This window comes from Pelophylax lessonae (assembly GCF_965119305.1).
Source record: "Pelophylax lessonae genome assembly, chromosome: 10".
Lineage (NCBI taxonomy): Eukaryota > Metazoa > Chordata > Amphibia > Anura > Ranidae > Pelophylax > Pelophylax lessonae.
Window position 1 is genome coordinate 124,880,008 of NC_138777.1, and position 16,276 is coordinate 124,896,283.

The following is a 16,276-nucleotide window of genomic DNA, read 5'->3' on the forward strand; positions in this document are numbered from 1 at the left end:
GATGCCAGAAATCTAACTTGTATTGTATGCAGACTTCTGGGAAAATTGGTGAACCAATTACACAAGCAGGAAATTATGTTTCTGGGGTGTGGTCAGTACACATTTTGTGTACAGAACAGCTACAGGTAGCCATATTGCAATGCATTTTCAGAAAATTAAAACAGCTGCAGATTTGAAAGAAAAGGAAATTTTTAATAACATTCAATTGCAATATGATTTGTGTTGCAATTGTATACGCTATATTATTTTTTATTTATTTGCGATTTTTTTTTCCCCACGAAAGTGGAGTTACCCTTTAAGGAATTTTATCTTGACTGGTGTCATCATTTAGGCACAGCATTAATCTATTAATATGATTAAACATGACATCATAGTTTTCACTAGAAAATTACGAAGGAGGCACCCTATAATAATGCCTATATATAAAAACATTTAATATATTACATCTGTGAAACACAACTAGCATTTTATTTTACACAAATACAGAGGATAGTTTATTTTTCATAGCCCAGATACAAAAATAAAAAGTAGAGCCACAGTGATTTGACATGAAATATATAAAGCAGTAGTTTTTGTTATTTTATATTGGCAATAAGTACATTGTAATAAAATAAAGGAAAACAGAATAGTCAACAAATAATCCAGTGTATTTTCTAATGATGGCTCATCTCTCAGTCTTCTTTCTTGTCTGTTGTACTTAAAGCTTCATCTTTCATGTTTATATGATCCTGATTTTCTGTAATATGAGGCATCAACAGATTCTCTTCAATTTCCATTTGCTGTAACGTATGCATGTAAAATTTCTGATGCTCCAGATATGTTGTAAACAGCTTGGCATATTCTGGATGCCTCAAGAAAAAGTTTTTGAACTCCTCTGAAACACATAAAAAAAAAAGCTGACAAAATGTTCCAGTTATGTCATATAAAAACTGCTGTTGATTCTAAGCAGACCATAGAGAAGGCTTGGAAAATCTCCACCTCTCTGCACTGTAGTGACTAAAAAAATCTAAACTTTGAGTAAGATTGAGGCGACCATTTTAGATAAGATCCAACGGCATCTGAAAATTTGGCAACCATAGGTGCATCATTTCCTCCTTTTGCACTTAGACTCTACACTCCTGGAACCCTAGGCTTATGAAAACCTGCTTCCAGCCTCAGATAATCAACACAATGAGTATACTGGCGCAAGGAAAATTAAGGGATACCAACAGTTACTACCATATAGGATAAATACAGGGTCTATAATACATATACACATGTAAGGTCCATAAGAGTCCATAGGTATATGTAAAAAAGTCCTTAAGCACTGAAGGCTGCTCTGCCACAAGCGAGAAGAGAACTTGCAGGGTACTGTGAAGAAAAGACAGGCGCCACTCTAAGTGCAGTAAGACAAGTTTAATGTGGTAAATAAATGTGCACCAAATACTCATGAGAGTAGGTGAAAGACAGCAGTATGTGACATATAAACTGGTCCGTCCAAGCGGTAGGTCCTTCTCGGTGCCTCAAACAGTCTGAAAGGTCCGCTGCAGTTGTCCGCTGTAGCCGATGGAACTCGGCACTTCCTGAACACTGGGGACACAGAGGTGAAACTTCCGGCGGCACTCTCCCAGTTGTAACGTAAGGACGTGATGGCGTAGGCGACGTGTTATCGGAGCATGCGCTCCTTCCTCAGACCTCAATGGCGCCATCTTTAACAAGGGAAATATATAGAGGGGAAGCCCTCAGGCATCCGCTGGGTCCTAAAAGCAGGTGATTAATCCACTGATACAGGGATAAAACGGCCTATTTGATTGCCATGTATAGGAACATATTGCGGGCAAGTTCCATTACAAAACACACTATAGCATTAAAAAATAATAAATACATTGTAATTCCAACCCATATAACCTGCCGTTCACTTCAGTATCCAGCACAGTAGAACTAGCATTTTTGGATTTGTTGCTTTATGATAGAGGAGAAAAAATTGAGGCTAAAAATTATACCAAGCCCACGGCTGGGAACTCTTTTCTTCACTTTCAAAGTGGTCAATCCTAGGTGGGCCCAGAATATCCCCAAAAGTCAGTATTGTAGGCTGCGGAGAAACTGCACTAATGATGAGGATTATGTGGAACAGAGTGTGCTCTTAAAGACAAAATTTGTTAAGAAATCTTTCCCTGAACCTCTGATGGACACTGCACACAATATGTACTTGAAAGGCCCTGTAGGAAAGAAAACTACTAAAACTGATATAAACAGCACACCTAGATTTGTTACACAGTTCCATAACAAATTCAGGAAAATGGAATGAGTACTAACCAAACATTGGTCTATCCTTTTGGAGGACCCACACCTCAGGGACAATCTACCTCCTAAGCCAAAAATAACATATAGGAGAGCTAGGAATATAAAAAACATGGTGGCTCCTAGTAAACTAAAAGGTGCATCTTCATCTCCTACATCACAACAATCGTTCATGCCAAACCAATCTATTAACCTTCTACGATGAAGTGAGCTGCCACTTAGATAAAGGTAAGCCTGTGGATGTGGTGTATCTGGACTTTGCAAAGGCCTTTGACACCGTTCCCCACAAACGCTTACTGTACAAACTAAGGAAGGTAGGTATGGACCATAAGGTGAGTACCTGGATAGAGAACTGGCTCCAGGGGAGAGTACAGAGGGTGGTGATTAATGGGGAGTACTCGGATTGGGCGGGTGTGGAAAGTGGGGTCCCCCAGGGTTCTGTCCTGGGACCAATCCTGTTTAATTTATTCATAAATGATCTAGAGGAGGGGATATCTAGTACAATCTCAGTATTTGCAGATGATACTAAATTAGGCATGCCAATATCTTCTATGCAGGATGTGGAAATCTTGCAAGCAGACCTGAACAAAATAACGGGGTGGGCAACTACATGGCAGATGAGATTTAATGTAGAAAAATGTAAAGTAATGCACTTGGGGGCCAGAAACCAGAAAGCAAGCTACTCACTAGGGGGGGAACCTCTGGGTGAGTCTAGGATGGAAAGGGACCTGGGGGTACTGGTAGACAACAGGCTTGGAAGTGGCATGCAATGCCAAGCCGCTGCAAGAAAAGCCAACAGAATACTGGGTTGTATAAAAAAGGGGATTCACTCCAGAAATAAAGAGATTATTCTTCCACTCTACAAGACTCTGGTCCGGCCACATCTGGAGTATGCTGTCCAGTTCTGGGCACCGGTCCTCAGGAAGGATGTGCTGGAACTGGAGAAAGTCCAGAGAAGGGCAACAAAAATAATTAGGGGAATGGAGGACATCGGCTATGAGGAAAGACTACAAGCACTGAACCTATTCTCTCTGGAGAAGAGACGCTTGAGGGGGGATATGATATCAATGTACAAATACTGTACTGGCGACCCTAGCATAAGGAACAAACTATTTAGAGTAAGGGAATACAATAAGACACGTGGCCACTCACTAAAACTAGAGGAAAGGCGGTTTAACCTTAAAGTGCGTAAGGGGTTCTTCACTGTAAGAGCGGTAAGGATGTGGAATTCTCTTCCGCAAGCAGTCGTATCAGCGGGGAGCATTGATAGTTTCAAAAAACTATTGGATGGACACCTTAAAGACCACAACATACAGGGGTATACAATGTACGGTTAAAAGCAAACACACACACATAGGTTGAACTGGATGGACTTGTGTCTTTTTTCAGCCTCACTAACTATGTAACTATGTAGTCTCATTCCCTTAGTCCGCATGTACCAATGCCGCAAGAAACTGTGCCTTACCTGCAAGCACGTGACTCATGGTCAAAAAAAGTACACCATTAAAAGGTAAAACCTATCCCTTTAAAAAATTCTTCAACTGTTCAAACAGAATTTGTTGTATACTGTTTGACATGCCCATGCGGCCTTTTCTATGTTGAGAGGACCATCCGTACCCTGAGAAAAAGGTTCGGAGAGCATCGCCGGTTCGTTGAAGCAGGGGACGACAAACATAGTGTCCCCCGCCATTTTTTGACACATCATGATCAATCCTCCCTTGGGCTCAGGGTTTGGATTCTGGAATCTATACCAGCTACCCCCTCAACAGCCCAATGTTTTAAACATCTATGCCAGAGAGAGGCCTTCTGGATTTACACGTTGGATACTCTGGTGCCAGGGGGGCTCAATGAAGAGGTAGAAACCAATTCTTTAATCTGAAACTCTTTTAACTCATCCAGATATATATATATATATATGTATATATATATATTGTAAGGGATTAGCTCGGTGGTAGGCGTATGGGTGACCCCTTTGGGGGTGCGTTTTCACAGAGAGATAGCCGAGCAGAGGTTGAAAACAAGACTGATTTATTCATGCAATTTACTTCACATAATTGCAAGCGTCAAAACAGCCAAAATAAAATAAAAGACAAAATAAATCCTTGCCTCTGTGGGCGGCTACCTTCTCACGCTGGAACCTACCTAAGAAGTCTTTCCAACCTACTGTTGGGCCGACACTGCTGATCCTACAGCAGACACTCAAATGTCCATTTGTTTGCTTTTCACACAGCACAAACATTGTCCATTGAACATGTCCCTTTGTTTTCTTTCACACAGCACATGTTCATTTATAACAGGATCCTTTACTCTTCAGATTCTTCACATTGAACACAGTTCATTTAACAGGTCCCTTTACTCTTCACACTCTTCACATGGAACACTTCTCTGCACACTCTTCACATGGAACACTTTGTCTTCTCACCTTTGAGACGTCTTCACTCGTGGTTACCCTCCTTAGCTTCACATCGCTGTAGGGGGTCTTCTCCCATGCTCACCAGCTTGTCGGGAGGCACACATCCGACTGTCCCCCTCTCCCAGCCCACACGGCGACAGGCGGCAGCAGTCCTTCTCCCATGCCCACACGGCGTCGGGAGGTACACGTATGTCTGTCCTCCTCTTCCCAGCTCACACAGCAACAGGAGGCAGCACTCAATAGATTTTCTCTGGACAAATTATAGAGTCCTTGATCTCCTCATTCTGAACAGCTGAATGGTTTTCAACTTCCTGCTGGCTCTCTCTGCAGCCAACACCCTATAGTATCAGTGAACTTTCAAAGCAGGTGGGAATGTGTCTCCTCTCAGTGACTACATTCCCAGATTTACCTGACTTCCTGTCACATACCCCCCCCTCTTGTTTCAACCCTAGGGTTGGGACACATATTTCCAGGCACGCATGTGTCAGGCACTGCTGACTCACTGATAAGCCTCCTATTATCCTCAAGCTTCCGGATGAAACTGTTTTGTCATCTTCATTGACAGATTTCTCATAACTGCCACACAGTTTGTCTCTCATCTCATATACACATTCTTCAACTGCATTTTCGGCATCATTTTGCTCCTTCTCGTTTCTGTCATCTTCATTGACAGCTTTCTCATAAATGTCAGACAGCTTGTCCCTCATAACCGTCTGTCCAATCCACCATGGAGGACCGTGATCCATAGGCAACTCAATTGGGCTAGTCTTAATGTCTTCAACATTCTTAAGACGCCTCTCTCTGCAATCCATAAATGTTTTCCACAAAACTTTGAGAACCTTTGCTTCACTAAGCTTTGTTCCAAGTAGGGACTCTTGACATCCCTCTGTGACTTGAGTCTCTCCATACATCTGTACACAATCATTGACTTTTTGTTGTAAAAGGGAATGATCTTCCTTCTTGAGCTTTGCTTGCTCTAAGATGCTGTGCAGAGGATTTTCCAATTGAGACAACAGGCTGTCACACATTTCTTCAAAGTGACCCCTGTTCCTTTTCCCAGAGACATCAATATCATTCACCAAACATTTCATATTCATAGGCAGATCTGAAGCATTTGCACTCATCAACTTCTTAAACTTTTCGCCCTCCTGAGCGAGTCGCAGTAAAGGCCTACTATTTGATTTGATATTCAGTTTATATTTCTTGCCAAACTCTTCACAGAAGTAGTCAACCAGAACATCATCAACTTTCCTTACACCAACATAGGGGTTAAAGGCAACAACACAGTTGAACCCAGCGATCTGGGTGGTATCCATTATAGACCTCCTCTCTGCATCAGTGAAGAAGCATGGAACTGCAACACATTCTTTTACAGGTTTCTTCAATGCACTTTCTGCTGAACTATTTGACCGCTCAAGGTCACCTAGTTCTTTTTCTCTATCTGAATTCCACATGGAATGCATCTCAAGATCACGATCAAACTTCTGCCACCCGTCTTTCACCAGTTCCATTTTGGAAACACTCCCTGAAAGGCACTTATTCATTTGCTTCACGTTTTCACCAACAGCCTTAGTTTTCCCCACTAGGTTTTCAGCCTGAACTGAGAAATCATCACATTTCTTACTCAGCTCCTTTGTTTGCTGAAGCTCTAATGATACATTTTCCAATGCTTGAAGTTTTTGAAGGAACGGTTTATTCCAAAGGGGTGATTCAAGCCACATGTCATCACATTTCTGAGGCTCACTCAGGACAGACCCCAAAACACTGATCCTTTTAAAAACTGCATCAGGCACACTATCCCCTCTTTGGGACAGATCCTCTGTTGCCTGGAATTCCTCTTCCAGTTCCTGCAACGGAATCTTCATCTCTTCTACTTGCTGTTCTAAGGCTCGCTTAGACTTTTCTAGCTCCTGAACTCTTTTCACAACATCATCCTTGGAGCTGACCAATTCTTCCATTTCTGTACGCAGCTGTTTGTTAACACTTTCTAGTTCAGCCTTACACTCTAGAGCTTCCTCCAAAGAGCGAGCCAAGAACAGGGCTTTGCTCTCGTTATCACGCACCTCCGTTTCTGCACGGGCGCGTTCTTCTGCATATTTTGCAGACACAGTCTTCTCTTCACCAAGCATCTGATCAAACTTCTTTTTCACATCTTCAACACACTGTAATGAACCAACGCTTTCTTCCATGCGTTTTTTCATATCCGCTATCTGAGCTTGCAATGTTGCGACTTGCTCTGATAGGTTTTTCTTTGCTTCCGCCTCCTCTTTTAATTGTTCCAGGAAGCCATTTTTCTCATCTTCCATTTGTTTGAGCTTTGTGCTAAAACTCAGCCTTTGACACCTCTCTTCCTGTAAGAGTTCCTGCGTGTCTTGCAGCTGCGATTCCAAGATAGAAAAATCTTCCGCAATTTCTCTAGATTTGCTGTCTGCTTGAGAAAGCTGATTTGTAACATTGTCCAACTCAACCTGCAGTCGGTTTGCCTTCTCTGACAGCTTAGCACACAATCGGTCACCTTCTGACACCTTGACTTGCGATTCCAGAAGCTGTGCCTCTACTTTTTCCCTCTTATGTTCACAATCTTCTTTTCCCTGCATAAGAGCCTTCACCTCATTGGCTAGCATCTGGGAATAAGAATGTAATTCTGCCACACAGGCTTCTTTCTCCTTTAACTGCTGCTGGACACGTTGGGCTTCCCCTTTCCAACTTTCACAGTCCGCACGCCATTCATTTACCACATTGCTTAAAGTAGTGAGCTCATACACAGTACTCAGTAATTTAGCCTCTCTTTCACTTTTCTCTTTGTCGCTGAGAGACAATGTCGCTTTCAGAGCAACATTCTGTTCCTGCGACTCCTGCAGGTCTATTTTTGTAACTTCCAAACACTGAAGACTTTTTTCCAGCTGATTACGCAACTCCAACATATCAGCCATACTTTGCTTCTGCAAAGTCTGAATTTCACTTTCCTTTTCCATGAGGATGGTATCTTTCTCCATTATAGTCTCTCTGCGTTTTTGCAACTCGACCAAAAGAAGAGCAGTGGATTCTTCCCACTGTAACACATGAGACTTGAGTAGTTCATTCATTTCCTGCAAGTTTCTATGCTCCATTTTAAGCAATTCCAAGGCTTGTTCCTTTTCTTCCATTTTCCGTTGCAAGGCATCCAATTCAGCCCTGCACACATACTCGGTTTCTTCCAAACCGATGGCCTCCATTGGCTGCTGGCGTCTCTGTTTCCAGCCTGCCATGCTCTCTTGGTGAGCCTTTTGCTGAGCTGCAAAGCTCCGCTGAAAATCCGCATTTGCCTGCTGTTGAGCTGCATTTGCTTGCTGTTGAGCTGCATTTGATATAATCAGATGTTTCAACATCTCCTCCATTTTGAGTTTACTTTTCATCTGAGCACACTGCGTCTCCATAGCAGTTTCATCAGTGTTGCTAGGGACAACAACCTTCCTCTTTAGTAGACTCTCTTTAGGCATGGATGGGGCTGGTTCAGACGGCAACATCCCCTCCATCCAAAGAATCCGGTCTCTCATTTCATCTATCTTTGCATTTTTCAGGCGTTTGGAACGCCCCATCTTCAATAACTCCACAAACAAATTTTTCACAGTCCAGCAAAAATTTTTCAGACCACTGTCTCTTTAACACATGTAGTTTTTCTCTCTCTCTTGCAAGATCTCTTTTCCTGCGCACACAGTTTGTGCAGTCACTTGCACCAGACACAACAAAGTTCATCAAAAAATTTTGAGACCCCTGTCTCTTTAAAACACGTTTTTTTTTTTTTTTTTTTGTCAGGATCTTCTCTCCTGCACACATAGATTGTGCAATCTCATGCACCAGACAAAGTTCATCAAACATTTGCACTTCCTTGCAGGGATCTTCGCTTCTGCCCACTGCATACCTCCACCATATGTAAGGGATTAGCTCGGTGGTAGGCGTATGGGTGACCCCTTTGGGGGTGCGTTTTCACAGAGAGATAGCCGAGCAGAGGTTGAAAACAAGACTGATTTATTCATGCAATTTACTTCACATAATTGCAAGCGTCAAAACAGCCAAAATAAAATAAAAGACAAAATAAATCCTTGCCTCTGTGGGCGGCTACCTTCTCACGCTGGAACCTACCTAAGAAGTCTTTCCAACCTACTGTTGGGCCGACACTGCTGATCCTACAGCAGACACTCAAATGTCCATTTGTTTGCTTTTCACACAGCACAAACATTGTCCATTGAACATGTCCCTTTGTTTTCTTTCACACAGCACATGTTCATTTATAACAGGATCCTTTACTCTTCAGATTCTTCACATTGAACACAGTTCATTTAACAGGTCCCTTTACTCTTCACACTCTTCACATGGAACACTTCTCTGCACACTCTTCACATGGAACACTTTGTCTTCTCACCTTTGAGACGTCTTCACTCGTGGTTACCCTCCTTAGCTTCACATCGCTGTAGGGGGTCTTCTCCCATGCTCACCAGCTTGTCGGGAGGCACACATCCGACTGTCCCCCTCTCCCAGCCCACACGGCGACAGGCGGCAGCAGTCCTTCTCCCATGCCCACACGGCGTCGGGAGGTACACGTATGTCTGTCCTCCTCTTCCCAGCTCACACAGCGACAGGAGGCAGCACTCAATAGATTTTCTCTGGACAAATTATAGAGTCCTTGATCTCCTCATTCTGAACAGCTGAATGGTTTTCAACTTCCTGCTGGCTCTCTCTGCAGCCAACACCCTATAGTATCAGTGAACTTTCAAAGCAGGTGGGAATGTGTCTCCTCTCAGTGACTACATTCCCAGATTTACCTGACTTCCTGTCACAATATATATATATATATTTTTTTTTTTTTAGAGAGTTTCTCTTTGGCCTTCTCTCACACACGTGGTTCGTTTTTTTTAATATAAAAATAATAATAATTTTTATGCAGTTTTTTTACATATCTATATATATATAAAAATAATAATTTTTATGCAGGTTTTCAATAATTTTTATGTGATTTATGTATATATATATATATTTTTTTTTTTTTCTATATACACAGCCACGTGGGTCATATTGTGTTCTTAATAATGGCCGTTTACAACATCATCCCCATGATTAATATCTATCATAATACATATATACGTATATATAGATATATATATCTATATATATATATATATATACATACATCCTTAAAGGTAATTTTTTTTATATCCACTTTTTTATATCCATCTTCTTATATATGTATATTTTGTCATATTTACTCTCATTATTATTTTTATTATTATTATTTTTATTTATTTTTTTTTTCATTTTTCCCAAGTATAACCTTTTACATTTATTTTCATTCTTACTTTTATATTTATTTTTTATTTTCATTTATTATCATTTTTTATTTTTATTCTTATTTTTTCAAGTCACACAAGCTTTTATAAGTTTTAAGTGTGCGAAGAATCTGTGTTTTGGTATTTTAAAATGCATCACAATGTATTTATTATTTTTTAATGCTATAGTGTGTTTTGTAATGGAACTTGGAAGGTATAAACTCCGCGCAAAGGTCTCTATTCGGATGTGCAAAGGGCAAAAATGTGCAGATATAGGTGACGATGTGAAAGGGTAAATATATAAAATACAGGTGTGTGGTAAAAATATATAGAATGTAAAATATAAAAGATGATTGTAAGGGACAGCCTCCCAGAATATTAGTCCGGAGACTAAATCTGAAGTGAATAGGAGATGGGTGTTGACACTGCCTTAGGTAAATTAAAAATCAGCGTACAATGTAAACATATGAAGTAGTAATGCAATAAAGTGACAAGTGCAAATATTGAAATATCACAACTTATAAGTGCACACTTAAAGTGATGTACAGAAATAAAGTGCTTATCAAATAAAGTGCTAGCATGCACGTGCAAAAGTCCTCAACTGTATCACACAGTATGATATAAGTGCTATGAGTGCTAGTAAAAAGCTAATTAACTCTAGGGTATAAAAAGTATGGAAACACAGTCCAGGTTGGCACTGGTGTGCAACAAAAGATTCAACAGTCCGATTTAGTGAAGACTTTAGGGTCCAATGGCTGTGTATGACGTGAAAGGTATAAACCAAGACAGGTGGATAGTCAGGTGGGAAAACACACTACCGATTAAAGGAGTGACCCCGTGCTGGGCGGTGAGGTGCTAGGTGATCCCTTCTGGTAGGAAGACACACTCACCAGAAGCACCCACCCCACACAGGAGTATAAGGCGGGTGTATAACGATCAAAGAATCCTAGTATCTCCCCTCCTTCTATGTCGGTAGGTCCTGGAAAGTAATCTCGGCGGTCCTAACTGCAGGTATCTCTAGAATGGCAGTGGGTCCTAATATCCTCTTATGTGCCGGGAGTAATCCGAGATGTCCACCAGAAAGGGTATCACAGCCGTATGCCTGCTACTGCAAATACAATTCAAGTTTCTCTTGAGGCTGCGAATGGCCCGAGCTTGAGGTTTTAATTCAGTGCTCTCCCCTCTTTAAGCTACTTGGCAGTCCAATGTTCCAGTGTCTCTAGGTTTCTAGTGTTTCTAGGTTTCTAGGTTTTCCAGTGTCTCTAAACTCTAGGTTTAATTGTTTAATTGTTGTCTGTGTCTGTAGAGCAGAGATTCACCACCTCTTCTTGCCCTTGTGACCCTGCTGTCCCAGTGGTGGAAGGTGACCTTGTAATGGAACTTGCCCGCAATATGTTCCTATACATGGCAATCAAATAGGCCGTTTTATCCCTGTATCAGTGGATTAATCATCTGCTTTTAGGACCCAGCGGATGCCTGAGGGCTTCCCCTCTATATATTTCCCTTCTTAAAGATGGCTCCATAGAGGCCTGAGGAAGGAGCGCATGCTCCGATAACGCGTCGCCTACGTCATCACGTCCTTACGTTACAACCGGGAGAGTGCCGCCGGAAGTTTCACCTCTGTGTCCCCAGTGTTCAAAAAGTGCCGAGTTCCATCGGCTACAGCGGACAACTGCAGCGGACCTTTCAGACTGTTTGAGGCACCTGGACGGACCTACCGCTTGGACGGACCAGTTTATATGTCACATACTGCTGTCTTTTACCTACTCTCTTGTGAGTATTTGGTGCACATTTATTTACCACATTAAACTTGTCTTACTGCACTTAGATTGGCGCCTGTCTTTTCTTCACAGCCTCAGATAATCCCCTGCCCCAGTGTGGAGTAGATGGCCTTTCTCTTCTTGTGCTTTTTTCCTTCTGACTCCCCTATTTTATTCATTGCCTGCTGGCCTTAAGGCCCTCCTTCCCTTTCTCTTTCTCTCTTTTGACTTTTATCACTCCTTCCATTAATTCTACTCAGGACATGTGGCCAGGGTCCTTTATGGTACTCCTTTGGGGTTCTCTCTAATGTTCTCACTCACTCTTTTAATTTGCCATGTTATGGATACTTGTGCCATGTGCACAAGGTGGGGAACTCATTCTCCCCTTAACCACTACTATTCATGATGTACCGTTGTCATTCAGTTTCTATGTACCACTGCATTCAAAGTACTACTTTGTCATCTGTACTGTGACTATGTACGGAGACACTTGTAAGCTTGTAATGCTTTGTCATGGAGACTCTTGTGTAATGTCTGCATTTACCTAGTTTCAATAAAAAAAATATTGAAAAAAAAAAACTGCTGTTGTAAGGTACTCTGGCCATATTTTATTACAAATTTTGGATAGAATGGTGAAAAATTGGAATCCCTGTTGAGTTATTACATAGGAGATTTCCACTCACTTCCTGTGCTTTTATTGAGGCAAGAGACCCAGGCAGGAATAGATAAACGTTTTAGTAGTAAGAAGAACTAATAAAAGGGTGGGGGTGCAGATATAAAGACTAGTCACTCTGTGTAAGGAGGAAAAGCAGCAGTGACTGGTACTTATAAAGGAAAAGTTTCACACTGGTTTACCACACAGATCTGGAATTCACAAAGCACACCAAGATTTAAGTAGAAATACACATGCCTCTTGTACATAAACAATATTTATTTTTCAGCTTTAAGAGGTCTGCTGGTCAGATCATTGTACATGGCCAGTGGTATGTGATCTATCTTCAGACCTTTTTCTTTTTTAAAGACATTGATGTTTGTTTCACCTAGTCATTTTTGAATGATCTGGTCAGTGGTCACATTATAACCACCTGAACAAATTTCATGCCCTGGTGGGGAAAGCCACATTCCTTTAGGACTAGTTCATTCTTACAAAGTATCTCATCAAAAAAGAAATTCCTGTTGCAGTGGATGCCACAAATTCAACTTGTATCTTAGTACAGATTTCTTAGAAGTAGAGAAGTACCTTTCCAGGGGCATTTTGTACACCAATGATGTACAGAACACCTTGAGTTTGTCATATTGCATAAACATTTTTTGGCAGTTTTAGAAAGTTACAGCAGCCACAGACTGAAATGTAAAGGTTGTTTTTAAGAGCATTAAATTACAAAATGTCTGCTATGACAATTTTTTTTATGTTATATATTAATTTTGTAATCTGTTGCTGCCCATGTAATGCATACGTGCAATGGAAAAAAGGTTGGATTTTAGTGCCCACACTCTGCACACATGTGTCCATGGATAGAATCAGTTTCTGTGCTGAAAACTTCCTTATTGCGTGTTCCCTGCATTGTGACTAGCCTATCATAAATGGCTCCCAGCATGTAGTAATAATTGGAAGCCATCGGAACCGCCTCCTAATCATGTGAACATTGTGACACTGGTCAGACCTTCCAGCCCCTCAGGCATAATAGCCCAGTCAAAGGGACACTAGGGCTGAGTAGGGAGGGGGTTAATAAAAGTGTAGTTTTCCTTTAACCACGTAAGGACCGCCCCTCGTACATTTACTGCGGCAGGGCGGCCCTTAAGCGCAAAATCACATACATGTACATGATTTTGTAAAAGGGCTCTAGGGGGCGTTGCTGTCGGAGCCACACTTCCGCTGTGATTGGACACAGAGGGAGCCAATCAGTGGGTCCGGTGGCTGTGATGGCTGCCGGCCTCCTTCAATCGTTCAGGAGAATGACAGAACGGTGGTCTGCCTTCGTAAACAAGGCAGACCGCTGTTCTTTTAGACAGGAGAAGAGAGATCTTGTGTTCCTACTAACAGGGAACACAGATCTCTCTCTTCCTGCAGTCAGTCCATTCAACACACAGTTAGAAAGCACCCCCTAGGAGCACACATAACCCTTTATCACCCCTGATGTTAACCCCTTCCCTGCCAGTGTCACTTATACAGTAACAGTGCATATTTTTATTACTGATAACTGTATTGGTGTCACTGGTCCCCAAAAAGTGTCACTTAGTGTCAGATTTTGTCTGCCGCAATGTCGCAGTCCTGCTAAGAATCGCAGATCGCCCCCATTACTAGTAAAAATTATTTTTAAAAAAGTCCATAAATCTATCCCATAGTTTGTAAATGCTATAACTTTTGCGCAAACCAATCAATATACATTTTTGGGGATTTTTTCCAACAAAAAATAAGTAGCAGAATACAAATTGGCCTAAACTGATAAAGAAATTCGATTTTTTTCAATTTTTTTATTGGATGTGTTTTATAGCAGAAAGTAAAAAAAAAAATATATATATTTTTTTAATTGTCGCTGTTTTTTTTTGTCTATAGCGCAAAAAATAAAGACCGCAAAGGTGATAAAATACCACAAAAAGAAAGCCCAATTTGTGGGAAACAAAAAACATCCATTTTATTTGTGCACAGTCGCGCAATTGTCAGTTAATTCAATGCAGTGCCGTATCACAAAAAATGGCCTGGTCATTAAGGGGGTCAAACCTTCCGGAGCTAGAGCTTAAGTGGTTGAAGGAATCCCACAATGAAAGAAATGTGTGTCACATGCCATTGCTCAGCTTTCCTAATTGGTTGACAGTGATACCAAGACTTTCATTTTAGAGCTTTTCTCGTTACAGACCTATATATTAGATATAAGTGTAGCACCCTACAGGTAGGTGCTAGGTAAAGTATAGTGGGCCTTGGCTGCCTAACAGCAGGGCTGTGATTTCAGCTGGCTGTCATGTCTCCCAGGTGAGGTTACTGAGAGGGGAGTTTCCCCACTGGCTCTGTGAGAGGATTCTCATAGGGCAGTGGAGGAAACCCAATCAGTGGCTCAGTCAGGCTTGTATCTACCCCAGAAGGCAGATTCTGCCGCAGAGGATTCTGGGAGTGAGTATAAGTTTGAAGGGAACGCACAACGCAGCGTCTTTGGCAGGAAGCAGAGTACCAGGAGGGAGAGTACGGCTGTCTCTCCTCCTGTCAGAGGAAGCGGGTATCCCGGGTGGCGGCCTGGGAATCCAAAGCGTGTGAAGCTGAGCTGCAGAGGGGATCCAGTGTGCCGAAAACCAGCGGAGAGAGAGAGAGAGAGGGGTCCAGTTCCAGGAAAGTACTGTGGACTGCCCCTGGGGGTCTGCCTATTGTCAGAAGGGACCGCTCTTGAGAAGGTTCTAGGGATCCAGGAGTCAGCTATCGGTTAAAGGGGGTGCCTAGTCAGAGGACCCTGAAGTATTAGAGGGGGGTACCTAGGTAGAGGACCCTGAAGTGTGAAAGGGGGCGCCTGTAGTTTGGGCCCTGAAGAGTCAGTGTACAGTGAGAAGTGTACAAGTTAAGAGTTGCAGCAGCACAAGTATCTACACAGAGCTACCTCAGCCAGTGCAGGGCTGGAGGGAGCTGTTCAGTGACTTTTGAGCTAAAGCAGTGTCAGGAGTCAAGAGTTCTACAGTCCTGGATCTTCTGAGTTAAAGTCGAGGTTCCAGCACAGTTTCAGTACTACAGTATCTTTAGGGATCCGGAAGCGCTGGTCGGCATTCAGCTGGCGTCAAGGCAGCGCCAACAGGCATTTTTCTTCAAGTGTCCAAAAGTGTACCTAGCCAAAACAGTATCCCATTCATTCCCTTCTCACACCCCCTAAATACAATAAAACAAAACAAACCAAAGGTGCCAGAATGGTCATTTTCTCAGTTCTCACACCTGGTTTCACAACTCAAAAGTGTTGGAGATGTCTCCGGTAACAAAGGCACAAGGCCTGGAAAAACTGCTACATAAGGATTTACAGTTTTGCTTTAACTAAATTTTTCTCTTCTCTACTCCAAGATTGTTCTGAGCCTGAAGTTTAGAAGTGAGATGCATTGATTCTCAAAATGCTGAAAAAGAAAGACATCTATCCAATTAGTTCAATCAAAAGACATAAATGATAAATATATATTCAAAGAATATGCCTCGCACCTAGGAGTGCCTAATATATGGTATAGTGGTATAAATAACAAAGCAGCTGCTATAGATAAAAATGGATATAAATGGGAATACCCCCAGCTAGTGGGGATAATATAGCGCTTGCTAGTAAAATGCAAATATGTAAATCTAAAACCATAGGATAAAATAATTGCCCTTAAATGCACAGTAAAATGTAAATATATAAATCTAAGACCATAGGATAAAATAAATTAATATAAATGCCCTTAAATATACAGTAAGACCATATAATAATATTAAAAGCATATAAAAAACATAGGTGCAAAGTGAAGTCCAAAAGATGTGCAAATATGACTGTATAATAAAAGTCCAAGGAGAAATTGTGCCA

General features: G+C 41.7%; 1 protein-coding gene across 1 annotated transcript in view; it reads right to left on the reverse strand.

The window, feature by feature from the left end:
• Positions 1-567: 567 nt before the first annotated feature.
• LPCAT2 (lysophosphatidylcholine acyltransferase 2) overlaps positions 568-16,276 on the reverse strand; it is a gene marked incomplete at its 5' end in the record, with an annotated part of 226,525 nt that continues 210,816 nt past the window's right edge. The window contains one exon of the mRNA XM_082270732.1: positions 568-874. Within this exon, the coding sequence (XP_082126858.1) occupies positions 672-874 (203 nt within the window). The 3' untranslated portion in view covers positions 568-671. The remainder of the gene's footprint in view (positions 875-16,276) is intronic.